This window comes from Artemia franciscana, chromosome 11, assembly GCF_032884065.1.
Source record: "Artemia franciscana chromosome 11, ASM3288406v1, whole genome shotgun sequence".
Lineage (NCBI taxonomy): Eukaryota > Metazoa > Arthropoda > Branchiopoda > Anostraca > Artemiidae > Artemia > Artemia franciscana.
This window is the reverse complement of record NC_088873.1, coordinates 29,700,455-29,715,964: the sequence shown is the minus strand read 5'-3', so window position 1 is coordinate 29,715,964 and position 15,510 is coordinate 29,700,455. Positions and strand designations below refer to the sequence as shown.

General features: G+C 32.9%; 1 protein-coding gene and 1 long non-coding RNA gene across 6 annotated transcripts in view; one reads left to right on the top strand and one right to left on the bottom strand.

Annotated features, from left to right (window-relative positions):
- The window catches only part of LOC136033064 (shematrin-like protein 3), a 49,509-nt gene that overhangs the window by 23,377 nt on the left and 10,622 nt on the right, over positions 1–15,510 (bottom strand). For 3 of the 5 annotated variants that reach the window (XM_065713659.1, XM_065713662.1, XM_065713660.1), the window contains 2 exons: positions 10,541–10,621; positions 8,491–8,580 (listed from right to left, as the gene is read on the bottom strand). In XM_065713659.1, the coding sequence (XP_065569731.1) occupies positions 8,491–8,580; positions 10,541–10,621 (171 nt within the window). Of the gene's footprint in view, positions 1–4,613; positions 4,768–8,490; positions 8,581–10,540; positions 10,631–15,510 lie in introns of those variants that run through there. The other 2 variants (XM_065713663.1, XM_065713661.1) reach the window with 2 other exon arrangements.
- The window catches only part of LOC136033066 (uncharacterized), a 55,144-nt gene that overhangs the window by 29,499 nt on the left and 10,135 nt on the right, over positions 1–15,510 (top strand). The window lies entirely within an intron of this gene.

Sequence of the window (15,510 nt, the reverse complement as noted above, 5' to 3'; positions counted from 1 at the left end):
AAAAAAGAAAAAACTAAAAAAAAGGAAAAAACTGAAAAATAAGAGAAAAAGAAAACTAAAAAAATATTAATAAATATAAAAAAAATAAATATAAATATAATATAAATTAGCAATCAACAAAGCACCGAGACACAAATGACGACCGGGACACAGGGAGTATAAATGACGACCAGGACATAAGTAAAAAAAAAAAACTAAAAAAACTAAAAAAACTGTCTGTCTGTCGAGTGACGTCGTGTTTGTCCGCATATGACGTCTCAATTATTTCACACTAATACAAAAGAAGAAAAAAAACTAAAAAAGGTAAAAACTACAAAAAAACTAAAAAGAAAAAAAAACTAAAAAAGCTAAAAAACTAAAAAAAACTAAAAAAGGTAAAAAACTAAAAAAAAACTGAAAAAACTAAAAAAAGGCAAAAACTAAAAAAAAACAACTAAAAACTAATAAAAAAACTAAAAAAGCTAAAAAACTAAAAAAACTAAAAAAACTAAAAAAAGGTAAAAAACAAAAAAAAAACTAAAAACTAAAAAAGAAAAAACTAAAAAAAAGGAAAAAAACTGAAAAATAAGAGAAAAAGAAAACTAAAAAAATATTAATAAATATAAAAAATATAAATATAAATATAATATAAATTAGCAATCAACAAAGCACCGAGACACAAATGACGACCGGGACACAGGGAGTATAAATGACGACCAGGACATAAGTAAAAAAAAAAACTAAAAAAACTAAAAAAATGGTAAAAACTACAAAAAAACTAAAAACTAATAAAAAAACTAAAAAATCTAAAAATCTAAATAAACTAAAAAAGAAAAAAAAGAAAAAAGGAAAAAAATAAAGGAGAAAAACAAAACTAAAAAACGAATGTATATACAGACCGGGACACCGGGATACAAATGACGACCGGGACACAGGGAATATAAATGACGACCGGGACACAGGGACACAACTACAATGGGGACGCCGGGGGGCACAGGGGGATATAAATGACGACCGGGACACCGGGACACAAGGAATATAAATGACGCCCGGGACACTCAAAGAGAAATCACAGACTGGAACACCGGGACACAAATGACGACCGGGACACAGGGAATATAAATGACGACCGGGACACAGGGACATAACTACAAAGAGGACGCCGGGGTGCACAGGGGGATATATAAATGACGATGGCGACTCAGGGAATGGTCGATTAGCAATCACCATCAACAAAGCTCAAGGGCAATCATTAGAATCATGAGGTATAGATCTGAATACGGATTGTTTTCCCATGGACCATTATATGTTGCATGTTCAAGAGTCGGTAAACCTGAAAATCTATTTATATGCACAGACAATGGGACAGCAAAGAATGTTGTATATTCGCAAGTTTTACGTAGTTAAAAACATATATATATATATATATATATATATATATATATATATATATATATATATATATATATATATATATTCACAGGTGGGACATAGGGACACAACTACAATGGCGCGTAACTAATATGGCGCGTAACGACTTACGCGCGCGGGGGGGCTTGGGGGGGACGCGAAGCGCCCCCACCAACTAGGTGTTGGGGTGGCGCGAAGCGCCACCCCAACAGCTAGTATATATATATATATATATATATATATATATATATATATGTATTTTATATATATATGTATATATATATGTATATATATATATATATATATATATATATATATATATATATATATATATATATATATATATAATTCTAAAGCTTCGTCTGATATCGATTAGATTGGATATCATAAGAGATATTCGGAGATATCATTTGATATCATAACACATATTCAGGTATTTGACAGCTTGCGTTCTATTATTGAGGAAAGACACAATTATTTTAATTAAATAGGGGTTAACTTGAAAGTCTTTGGATAGTTTTTTTTAGCGATATATTGTGTTTTTTTATATAAGATGCTTTTTGAAAGTCTTGACTCTAAAAAATAAAACTAGAACTTTTAATTTCCAATCAAATGAGTCCACTCTGAAGTTTATACGACTACCCCTTGAATTAAAACCTTATATGCGCCTGGGGCATAACTTATAGCACCTGCCCCCGGCTTCTGGGGTGTCAGCCCTGTATGGTCAATGGTTTTAATTATTAATTTCCATAACACTCCCCTTTCTTTATCCTGCCCAATCACCGCTTAAATATTCGGTCTTTACTATAAAATTACTGGATGTTACCACCTTAAGCGACTTAAAATGGGATTGCTATATTAAAGATATTTTAAAAAGTGCAAATGCCGCATTTATCTCGTTAAACTCCTTAAAAAATTTAAATGCCCTAAATTGCGCTATTTGGGGATTTTCCCCTCATTTGTACACCCAAACCTAGAGTACACCTGCCCTGTTTGGCATCCTGGCATCTCCATTGAATTGTCGGACAGAAAAGAGGCAGTTCCAAAAAGACGCCTAAGAATTATATTCAAAGGGGGTAAAGTGCCTTGCAGCTCCCCTCTTTGGAGTGACAATCTAGTTACTCTTAAGGTAAGGAGAGCAAAATTTCCTTGTGTTTTCCTAATAATGACGTTCATAGCCCTCAGACGACTAACCTTTGCCCTAGCCAATATTTACCCCTTCGACCCCACCTCCCGCGTTCTGCTTCGACGAAAATCCTCCTTCGACCCATTACTCCCTTTTTACCTTATAATTTTAAAGTTCATTTTACAAATTTCAAGCTTTCTATTTATTGGTCGCATAAAAAAATTGTTTCTGCTTTAATTATCTTATTCTCTTCTTAATTTTACAAATTTTCATCGTTTTGACATTTTGTTGATTCAGCACTTACCTTTTCATTTTATAAATTTTGATTGTTTGACTTTTTTTACATATTTGACTTTGACCCTTTTATAATTTTTTCGTTGTTTTTTGTTTTTGGTTCGTTTTTGTTTATAAACACTAAATTGCTAATCCCATTTGGGCTTGTGAGTCGTTCTTCACGTAATAAACCTTATCTTATCGCAAGGCATTTAAACCCCCTTTCCATACCCGCTTTTCCTCAAATTTATCCAATACGAATTTTGAGATAGCTATTTAGTTCAAAATATCCTAAAGATCAGATAACAAAAACTTCGGGGTCAACACAGCTCTCCAGAGCCAGGAGGATGCGTTGTAAGTTATGCCCTGGGGACATATTAGGTTTTTATGGAAGAGGTGGTCATAACAACTTCAGAGAGGGCTTAAATTTTCGGAATTAGGTATTTAGCTCCGGCTATTTGGAATGATATCCCAGCTGGCATTAGGGAGGCGGAACATATTGGGTTGTTTAAAGTAAATTTTAAAAAACATTTATTGGGAGTGGGGAGATAATTCTTTTTTTTCTTTTTCTTCTTTTTTTTATAATTATTGTTAGCCTTTATTTATGTATATTCTGGTATTAAGGAGTAATTGAGTGAGATTGTTTTGTCCTTCTTTAGTTTCCATTTTTTTTAGTTTCTGTTTTTGTTTTGTTTTTTCTTATTAAATTAGGTTGAGAATCAGAGGATTGCAGCCGTCAAACATCAGGCTCTTTGAGCCTTCCCCAGGGCGGTTGTGTGTATTTATAGTTTTTGTAATTTAGTAGTTAATAAAGAGAGTTTACATTGAAATGATTAGAAATTGAAAGTCCTAGGTTCGTTTTTAATAGTCAAACGTGATCGGATGGCAACTAGACCCCCAAATGCCCTATCACCCGAAACACATCATAGAACTGCGTGATCTATGACCAAAGACCATGAATGGCCTCTTTAAATCAAAATTTAAATACCCCCTTGGTTTTTCAGGCTGTTTTAGTTTTCGGTATTAATCACCCGTAGCATGTAGTTTTCAGAGACTAGGTAACTAACTGATTCTTTAAACACATGTCATATTCAATTAACGAAGAGAAAATATTAGCAGGAAAAAAGATATCTAAATACATCTAGGACCAGGGCAGAATTATGGAAATAAAAGAGAAATAAAATTAATTTAAAAAAAGGGCTTTTATCTGTTTGGTCACTTAAAAAGGGCACTAGAACTTTTAATTTCCGTTAGAATGAGCCCTTTCGCGATATTCTAAGACCACTTAGTCGATATGATCACCCCTGGAAAAAAACAAACAAAAAAAATATTTCTTGCTTACATTTCTCGTTTAGGTGTTAAGATAAAAAAAAATAAAATAAAATAAAATAAAAAAAATTCAAAGCATAACAGGATTATAATAAACATTGTGACATTCCCTCTGAGGAATTTAAGGAGTGACTGTACTTCCTGTTTATTTTAAGTTTGTAGTTCGCTTGTTGCTATTCATAAAAAGCTTCAGGTTTTTAATTTAAATAAAACAAACTATAGATCAAAAGAGAATATCGTAAAATAGACAGTGCTTTGTGGGTTTTTGAGCCTATGCCACTCACCATTAAGCAAACTTGGATTTTTTGGAAGAACTGTAATTTCTTTCCATAGATTTTAGCTTTTTGGCATTAAAGTAATTCCTACCCTGTGTCTTAAGATACATATCTTTGTGTTGCATTGTTGAAGATTGTGTCTTTGTTCATCTGTGGAAAAAAAATATAAAGTAAACACTGAACTGTTAAAGTGAGCTATTCGCATCAAAATAACACCATAATTAAGGTATAATTGTATTTTATAAAATGAAAAAAAAATCTGAACAAATTAAAATAAAACAGTGACACGTTTATTTTATCCTCTATATCCACCATAGCTACCATAGCCTCCGTAGCCTCCATATGGACGTCGATAGCCACCATAACCTCCATAGCCTAAAATAGAAACAACTCCATTATTGATAGTGAAACGTTCCTCACTTACTACATTTTAGAATCGCTCTTTTCTACTATACATAGAGTTATTTCAAGGAAAGGGGCTACATCTGGGGTTAGCACAAAATAAAGATATATCATCGAAAATAAAATGGTTTCGACATTGCAGGAAATCGTTTAAATGAATATTTTGCTTATTAACGAGAAAATATAATTTTTTGCAATTTATTTTTCTTTTAAATGAATTAGTTTTATTAAAGGTTTTTCTTAAGCAAGCTGATATCTATTCATAAATAATTAGGAAGAAAAGTAGTATAGATGGCAACGAAGGGTACGTGTCTGCAATGCTGCTCGTCGCCTATAAGGAGGGGGAAGACACTTGTTCTATTTAAACACGTGTTTAGAATTAATAAAGCAAATGGTAAATAGTGCTATAAGATCACTTAATAAATTTAAGAGATTTCACTCAACTCCAAATGAAACTATGAAGTAAAACCTTAGGAACAGACAATTTTTTTTTCAACATTTTTTGAAGAGCTCAGGAATCATTTGAACATTAATTTCTGATATTTAACAAGAACCCCTTAGAAACGTTGGTTGCAAGAATTGAATTTGCGACAGAACAGAGGCTTCTAAAATTGACCTTGGCCTTGAATCAGTCTAATAGATTATACCGAATTTCAGATTCAATTGATCATGCGATCGAATTTTACATTCATTGTATTTATTATTCTTGAAAACGTCAGATTAAACAAGTAAAAGGCTCTTTACTCATTACATGAATGTTCCCCATATGCAGCTAAATATCTTTGCCTGTACTGGATTTTATTTTATGTCAATATTAAAAAATACATATTAACCAATAGAAGGATTGCCCAAATAAAAACTGATGAAGCACAAGTTAGATCATAATTAGTGATACATATACAAAGAGACTGAAATGGAAACTAGTGCTAATTTATGAGACTTGCTCGTGAGCAGGTATTAAAGTCAAAGAGCTCAATTAGCACTAAAGTGTTAAAAAATGAGATCCAGAAGCACTTAGCTAAATGCTCAATGGAAAAGTAACTTGTAGAGATTGTTTGGTTTCTGACTTCACTAACAAACAGAATATTGTGACCAGAACCCTGCTCATAGCAAAACCCAACAATTAGGAATTTAAAATTTTGGTTTTTCAAACAAACTCTTTTTTCCGACAACTGAAACGTCAGTTTGATGCCCTATATGTCAGCAGTGGATCTGAAGAATCTATTTCGTTTTTTTTTTTAAGCAAACTCGAGGAAAGTTGATTTCTCAAATAGTTTCTGACCTTTATCATTATTTGTTTGCCTAGAGGGGGTTTTATCTTTAGAAACTGGCCAAATATGTAACCACAATTTCCCCTTTATTACTATGTATAACGATCAGGAGTTGGTCTTTTTGCTAAATTAAATAAAAAAAACTAGTTTTTTTAACTGAAAGTAAGGAGCGACATTAAAACTTAAAACGAACAGAGATTACTCCGTATATGAAATGGGTTGTCCCCTCCGCAGTCCCTCGCTCTTTACGCTAAAGTTTTTAATTGTTTTAAAAAGTAGAATTGTGGCAAAGAGTCAAACTTTAGCGTAAAGAGCGAGGGACTGCGGAGGGGACAACCCATTTCATATACGGAGTAATCTCTGTTCGTTTTAAGTTTTAATGTCGCTCCTTACTTTCAGTTAAAAAAACTAGTTTTTTTTTATTTAATTTCTGAACGTTTTTGAATTAATGCATGTTTGATTTTGGCTCTCCGCACATAAATTATTGAAATGAAATTAGTATATTAATTTTTTTTTTTTGGCTAAAACGTCTGTACACTTCCCAATAACCATTACTATATGTAAACACTGGTAAAAGTTTGTAACTTGCAGCCCCTCCCCCAGGAATTGTGGGGGAGTAAGTCATTCCCAAAGACATAATTATTATGGTTTTCGACTATGCGGAACAAAATGGCTATCTTAAAATTTTAATCTGTTGACTTTTGGAAAAAATTAGCGTGGGAGGGGGCCTATTTGCCCTCCAATTTTTTTATCACTTAAAAAGGGCACTAGAACTTTTTATTTCCGTAAGAATGAGCCCTCTTGCGACACTCTAAGACCACCTGGTCGATACGATGACCCCTGGGGAAAAGAAAAAAACAACAACAAACAAACAAATAAACACGCACCCGTGATTTGTCTTCTGGCAAAAAATATGAAATTCCACATTTTTTTAGATAGGAGCTTGAAATTTTTGCTATAGAGTTCTCTGATATGCCGAATGCGATAGTGTGATTTTCGTTAAGATTCTATGACTTTTAGGGGATGTTTCCCCCTTTTTTCCAAAATAGGGCAAATTTTCTCAGGCTCGTAAGTTTTGATGACAAAGACTAAATTAATTGGAACTTATATATTTAGAATCAGCGTGAAAATTCGATTCTTTTGATGTATCTTTTAGCATCAAAATTCCGTTTTTTAGAGTTCCGTTTACTATTGAGCCGGGTCGCCCCTTACTACAGTTCTTTACCACGAACTGTTTGAAAAGAAAATAATTCGGTATTTCGGGGCTTCTGACATTATTACTCCTTTGCGGAAGTTAGGCTCAAAATTGAAAAAGGATTATATTTTTTCTCTGGGCCCCTTCCACCTCTTAGTTCGTTTATTTTCCCGTTAGTTTTCACCTGTTTTCGCTTTATAGTTGTGTTATCTCTTAGCAGTTCTTTCGTTAGTTGAGTTATGGTTGTGGTATATATGTTTTATCGCTCGTATAGTTGTGTTATTTTCAAATTATACTCCATAATAGAGAGGCTCCGAAGACCCAGCATTGTATATTAACCTCTGAATTTGACGTTTTTTTCTAACGTGACCAGATTCGTCCTGCGCCCTTTTCATTGAATTTTTTCCCCCATGGCATATTTCTCCAAGGAAAGATCCTCCCACATAGCCCCCTCCCTCAACCCTACCCCCAAAACCAAAAAAAATCCCCCTGAAAACGTCTGTACACTTCCCAATAACCATTATTATATGTAAAAACTGGTTGAAGTTTGTAACTTGCAGCCCCTCCCCCAGGAACGGTGGGGGAGTAAGTCACCCCTAAATACATAGTTATTATGATTTTCGACTATGTTGAACAAAATGGCTATCTCAAAATTTTGATCCGTTGACTTTGGGAAAAAAATGAGCGTGGGAGGGGGCCTAGATGCCCTCCAATTTTTTTGGTCACTTAAAAAGGGCACTAGAACTTTTCATTTCCGTTAGAATGAGCCCTCTTGCGACATTCTAGGACCACTTGGTCGATACGATGACCCCTGGGAAAAAAAAAAAAAAACAAACAAATAAACACGCACCCGTGATTTGTCTTCTGGCAAAAAATGCAAAATTCCACATTTTTGTAGATAGGAGCTTGAAACTTCTACAGTAGGGTTCTCTGATACGTTGAATCTGATGGTGTCATTTTCGTTAAGATCCTACGACTTTTAGGGGGTGTTTCCCCCTATTTTCCTAAATAAGGCAAATTTTCCCAGGCTCGTAACTTTTGATAGGTAAGACTAAACTTAATGAAATTTATATATTTAAAATCAGCATTAAAATGCGATTCTTTTGATGTGGCTATTGATATCAAAATTCAATTTTTTAGAGTTTTGGTTACTATTGAGCCGGATCGCTCCTTACTACAGTTCGTTACCACGAACTGTTTGATTAAATAAGCCTTTGGCTTAAAACTTACTTCTATAACGGGCTGCTGCATCTTCATCTCCTTCAACAGGGGCGTTTTCTAGGGGAGTGCCATTTTCAATGGGAATATCTTGAGATTCAGCTGAAAATGAAACAATAATTTGAATTCAGTATATCATTTTTTTTATTTACAAAATATGAATAATCTGAAGTGCAATGAAATGATAAAATTACTAAATTTACAGTTCTATTTGAACGAAAAATCGAGCTTAAGACTTAACGTACAGCATATTTGATTGGTGTCAAAGGAAACAAAACTTTGTATATATAAATGTAATCTACAACTTTTTATTGTTTGTTTGTTTAACAATTCATTTATAACATAATTACACAATACAAGTTGAACCAATAAAATTAAGTCTGAACTTCCAGTTAATTGCCTAAGCGTTAAAATTGACTTCTTATTGACCTCCTAGAAATAATACGCATCAAATTGTATTCTCAGTATCTAATTCGGTTTCAAAATCAAACAGTTTGTAATGACGACTTGTCGGTAAGGAGCGACCCAACCCAATAGTAACCAAAACTCTAAAAAAAGAAATTTTGATAACTGTTGTAACATCAAAAGAATTGGGATTTTGTGATAATTCCCAATATACAAAATTATTTGAGTTTATTGTGATCTATCAAATGCTACAAGCCCTAGAAAATTTGTCTGACTTTTTAGAAAGGCGAAAGACGAAACTCTAAAAAAGAAATTTCAATAATTATTGTAATTTATCAAAAGAATTGGGATTTTATGATAATTTCCAATATACAAAATTCTTTGAGTTTATTGTGACCTATCAAATGCTGCAACCCTATTATATTTTGTCTGACTTTCAAAAAAGGGGAAAAATTCCTAAAGGTTATATATTTCTGATGGAAATAATACTGTCGAGTATCAGAAAACCCGACTACAATGTTCTCACACTCTTATTGACAATAAAAAGGGGAATTTTGTTCTTTTTTACCCGAAAGAAAGATCACAGACACGTGTCTTTTTTTTGCTTTGTGTTTTTCCAGGGTCGATCGTATAAAACTAATGGCATTTCAAGATTGGGCAATGGCTCATTCGAGCAGAATTTAAGGTTCTTTTCTTAATCTTCGTAAAGTTTCTAGTTTCCTAGTGCCCTTTCTCCCACGCCACATTTTCCCACAAAGATATTCGATCAAAATTTGAAGATAGCCGATTTGGTCAGCATTGTTGGAAAGTCTTACGTATATGCCTCTGAAAATAGCATGACCCCTCGCTCATGGGGTCAGAGCTGTAAGTTTGGTGATTTGTCCATCGTTTAAACACAGTATTTATAGCTTAGAAATATATAAAAAAAATTTCAGGGAGTAGGGAATTTCCACATGATTAATTATCCCGGGAGAGAAAATCTCTGAGGAGGAGGGAGGTTTAAAGCTAGTAAAGACATTCCCTGGAATGTTTTGAAAGTCTGTCAGAAATCAAATAAAAAACAAGCTAGTCTTTCAATGGAATTTAGGGAGCAACATTAAAAAAAACTATAAGAAAATATCCTGTGAGTAATTGGGGCTGTCCTCTCCTAAATTGCTCACTCTTTAGCTAAAGTTCAACTGTGTGCAACAATTCTGTATGAACAACTTTTGAAATGCAAGGGCCGTTGAATTTTAATAAAAATCTATAAAGAAATTTAACATTTTACCGTGAAGAGACATGATAGTCCACGCGTGTAACAAGATAAAACCTTGTTTGAAATGAAACAAAATTAGATATTCACGAAACAGTGAAAATAAAATCAACTGATCTCTTACCAAAGGTGACAGCAATCAATGCGAAAAGAACAAAAGGAAATACGGCTTTTAATTAAGGCAATTACGGCAATTAAGTCTCGACAAAGGATAGTTCTTAGATTCGTAAGCTATTTTAGCGTTTTGGGTCTGTATAAGGGATTTGAATCTGTTAATCTATCACTATTATTGCGCATGTTTTTTTGTTAGTCTATTCATAATAAAACGAGCCTTCTGCATTCTATAATTCTTAGGGGGAGAGCATAAGTAAATTAAAGACTATAATTTTTATCCAAATTTGTTACCGTTTCGCCTCTTTCTGCCATATCCGTATCTTCCTCCGTAGCCTCCATATGGGCGACGATAACCACCATAGCCTCCATAGCCTCCATAGCCTGAAAAAGAAGCAACTCCATTATTGATACTGAACCCCATCTCACTTATTACGTCTTAGACTTCTCCTCACAGCTTTACATTGAGTTCTCTTAAGGAGAGGGGCTACATTAGGTGTATCGATATTAAAGGAAATGACTTAAATTACTATTTCGCATATTAAAGTGACACAATGCCTATTTTGCTGGCTAATTAGCCAAAACTATTTTGAAACTGTTTTTTCTTTTACAGGAATGAGCTTATTGCCGTTTTACAAGATAAAACATTTGCAAACGATTAGGCAGAAATGTAGCATTTGGCAAATAGAAAAACAAAGTACCTCTCCCAAAAGAGGCCCGGTGACCGTTAAGGAAGAGAGAAGAAACCTATGTTATTCAAACATGAATTTAGAAAAAGAAAGGAAAATAATAATTAAAACTTTAAGATCACTCCAGAAAGCTAAACAAGCAAAAATTAATCCATTTGCCTAAATTCCGCGCTACAAAATCTAAATTTTGGCTTAATATTTTAGTCATTCTATGATCATTCTTCATCAGTATGTTATTATCTATGGAATAACTTTAAAAAACAGGATCCTTTCGTCGAAAGTTTGAACTTTAGTCTTAGCACACTTTTCAGTTACACCTAAATATTCCTCGAAAACACAACTTCACAAGATTCTTAGTTTTATGTGTCACCAGCTTCCAGAATTTTGTAACCAGAGTTTTAGGGAATCCTAGCAATTGAGAATTTCAGTTTATTTTTGAGACAAATTCTGTGAAAGTCGTATTTTTAAAATTTTTCTAAGCTTTATCATTATGCTTGTCCTCACTGGGGTTTTTGTCTTCAGAAACTAGTCAAATATCTAACTACAATATTCCAAATGCTATCATGATTAATGATGAGGAGATGGTATTTCATTAAAACATTTATGCCTTGGTTTAAGACTTACCTCTATAACGCGCTGCAGCATCTTCGTCTCCTTCAATAGGGGCATTTTCTAAGGGAGTGCCATCTTCAATGGGAGTATCTTGAGCTTTAGCTGAAAACAAAATGATAAGTTCAGTTCAGAAAGACTTCAAATTTTCTATTAACAAAATAAATATATACCCAGACCAATAAATGACGAAATTTCAAAAATATTTTGTGTTGTTACGACCAAAAATTGAAAGAAAATAATTAAATGAACAGCAGGTTGAGGTGATAGAAATATAGGTGAAAAGAAATAAAAATTTTATAGTTGCAAATAGTAATTTCTAATTTTGAGTGGTTTGTTTAGCAATATCTTTTAAAGCCTGACCTCACAAAATTTTGTTTAAAGTTGTATTTCTTCTGTCTAAGAATAAAAGAATTCGGCCTCTTATTCAACTTGTTGTAATAGTGTATATCAATTGGTAACTCATTATAGTAAAATTTTACATTTTATTTGGTGTTACTACAAATTAAAGAAGAGCTTCATTTACATTAGACACCTTTTATATATGCTGTTTCACGTTTCTATATAGTAATTTTTTATATATACTACCTTTATACATCTGTGTTAAAATTATTCTAATTTTTTCCATCACGAAACAAAAACTTTAAGTAAAATTTGAATATAATTTGAAAATACAGAAAAATATGGTATAACATTGTTTCTTAGCAGCTTCAAAATAACTGCTGTTTCTTCAATTTTCTTTTAGTGTAATTTTAAATAGATTGTTATCTACTTAACTCTTACCAAAGGTGGCAGCAATCAATGCGAAAAGAACAAAAAGAAATACGGCTTTCATCATTTTTAGTCTTTGCTATGTTTGCAGCTTACACAATTGCTGGAAACTGTTGATTTCATTGGGGTTTCGGTGTCTTTTATACCAACTGAGTAATAACACTTAACAAAATAGATTATAGTAATTACTTTTGTTTCTTGTTGCGTAATTTTATCATACCGCAGTTAAGTCTTGCGAAAGGATAGTTTGCGGAACTATCGTACTTTTTCAACATTTTGGGTTTTTTTATAAGGGGTTTAATCCTCTTAACGTATCATTATTATTGCGTTTCAATTTGTTTTTGCTTTATTTTACTTTTTGTATAATAAAATTGGACTTTCAGACTTTCTAGTTTGGAAAAAAAAAATAAAAACTATAATTCGTTTCCACGCTTGTTTTCTTTTTAAAATATCTGCTTTTTCCACGTCACCGTTAATTTGGTTTCTGTTCAACTGAAATTTTACTTAACTGAACCCTGTGCAAGTAAACCCGTTTGGCTTAACCCTTGCGCAACACACCCCTCTTTTCCAGATTGAAACCCCTATTTAACCGTGCAACTCCTCCCCCATTTAATTGGTACCTCAATGAAATCAACTTCTACTTTATTAATATCAAATAATCAATACATGCATCTCTTTTAACATCCCCAAAACAGGTTCCATGGCCTGTGAACGTAGAGAAAAACATTATAATCATATCATAATACAAGATAAGGGAAATAAGCACGGAGAGGAAAAAAATAACAAAAAAGAAATACAGAAAAAATGCAAATAGTTACATCAAACTTTTTTTTAAATATTTACACTCAATTGGACTGATAAATACATATTACTATTGTAACTTATATATATATATATATATATATGTATGTATATTTACCCCTATTAAATATTTAGAGTGGCGAAACCCTATATAGGCCAGTGTATTCTCCTGATGAGCCCTTATGTTGGGTGTTGCCTCTGAATTATTTGTCTATATTATTTTTTCTATTGTTTGGTAAATGACGACTTATACTTATTGACGACATGACTGCCTGTCCATGGATTATTCTTTATGGTTGATTGTGTGTGGCTATGCTGTTTGACCTATGTGATTGTTTGGATGAGTAGGGTTAAGGCCTCATTCAAGTGCTGGTCTATATTAATCACTAATTTAGGAAAACAGTCTTCCTTTTTTTTTTTTTTTTTTTTCTTTTTTTTTTTTTTTTTTTTTTTGTGTTTGTGCTGTAGTATTGGTGATTTCTCTTTTCATATATATATATATATATATATATATATATATATATATATATATATATATATATATATATATATATATATATATATATATATATATATATATATATATATATATATATATATATATATATATATATATATATATATATATATATATATATATATATATATATATATATGGAACAATAAGCAGAAAAATTAACCCAAATGACTTTTCCTTAATCTTTTGAAGACCTCGATGGAGTGGCGATCTCTGATATTCTTCGCCAGGGAGTTACTACATTCTCATATAGGGCTAAAATCTGACCTCGCTGTTGGAGTTCTAACAACCAATAAAACTTCAGGGTTACAAGCTCCATGAAGATATACATTAACTCGGGGCTGTAACAATTTCGAAAAAAAGAGGGAAGTTGACCATCAGATATTAATGAATAAAAATAGCACAAGATAGGAAATACTGTGGAGGGAGCCTAAGGAGAGAATGACGGGCCTTTAAATGAAGAAGAGAAAGTGGTTTCAATTTGGGAAAGTGCTCTTCCAAACAATAGAACAGTAATTTATGTACGGCTGTATGAGAGAATTATAAGGAATATTTAAAATACATACGGGAAAATATACCTTAGTTTACGTATCGTACCAAAGTCCCTTGACACTTTGAATCGGACAAAGTTAATACGGTTCTTAAACGAAAGATTCTCATCGACAAGGACTCCTGGAAACCTAGCAAACCTGTTTTGTGATCTATAAATAATATCTTTCGAACATGGAATAATATTCAAATCAGGAAATTGCAAGTCAATTCTGGAAAAAAATGAGACCTGGAAATATTTAGAGCGAGATAATTTGCTTCAAACCACCCATATGCTCTGTCCATCCATATTTGAGACTTTATTAACAAATTATTTTGATTCTGCTCGGCACAGACAAGCGTACTATCATCAGCAAATGTAAATATAGCAAGATTTTGTTCAATGCATATCGAATTAGGATACTGGAACTCATCTGGGTGAAATAAATTGCAACAAATGAACTTTTGAGCATCTCTTAAAGCCCGACATTAGTCATTGACACATACATTGTAAAGCAAAGGACCAAGGACAGTCCCTTGCAGAATTCCAAAGTCAACTCCGGCGTTAATATCAAACCCTGGATCAAAAGAAATAAACCGGCCATGAAGATAAAATTGCAACTATTCTAATGCTTCTCGTCGAACACTAAAATGCGAAAATTTTGCAAGAAGAATATAAGGGAAAAACTGTTAAAAGCAGATAACTTCGTAGACTTTTCTCACGAAGTTTTTTTTCTAAAAGCTTTTCTCACATCAAAAAATATTGCCGCTGGCGTTTCTTCAAGTCTAAAGCATTATTCTCAAAATTGAGAAAATGAATGCTTTGGACGAAACCAAAAATAGTGCTCATGAAAAAATTTCTTCGCTGCTACGTAAATAAAATGGTTTTTCAAAATCTTTGAAAATTTAGAAAGAAGGGAAATAAGCCAGTAATTTGAACGATCACTCGTTCAACGATATAAATTGATTGAAATGAGGGCTTAGTTAAAGGGGTTTGGATTGAACGGGGTTTTAGTTTCATCCACTACTCATTCTGACAAGGTAGAAAAAGGTAGGAACAATTTAGCACCATGAAGGGGAGTCTACTTTTTAGTGTATATTAAGTTAAGAAATGAATATCCCCAAATTTTGGACATAGGGAGCAGGCTAGATAAGATTACTTAAGAATCGTCTAGGTTATGAATTTGTTGATCAATATGGCTGTTGGAGGGTGTGCTAAGCACAGGTTCAATTGACCAAAGGCTCAGTTATATCGGTTGAGTTGAGCAAGGTTCAGTTAAACGGGGTCTCAGTCACGCGCATACCTAATTCTGATAAGCAAAAAAAGGGGCAATATGAACAATTTACTG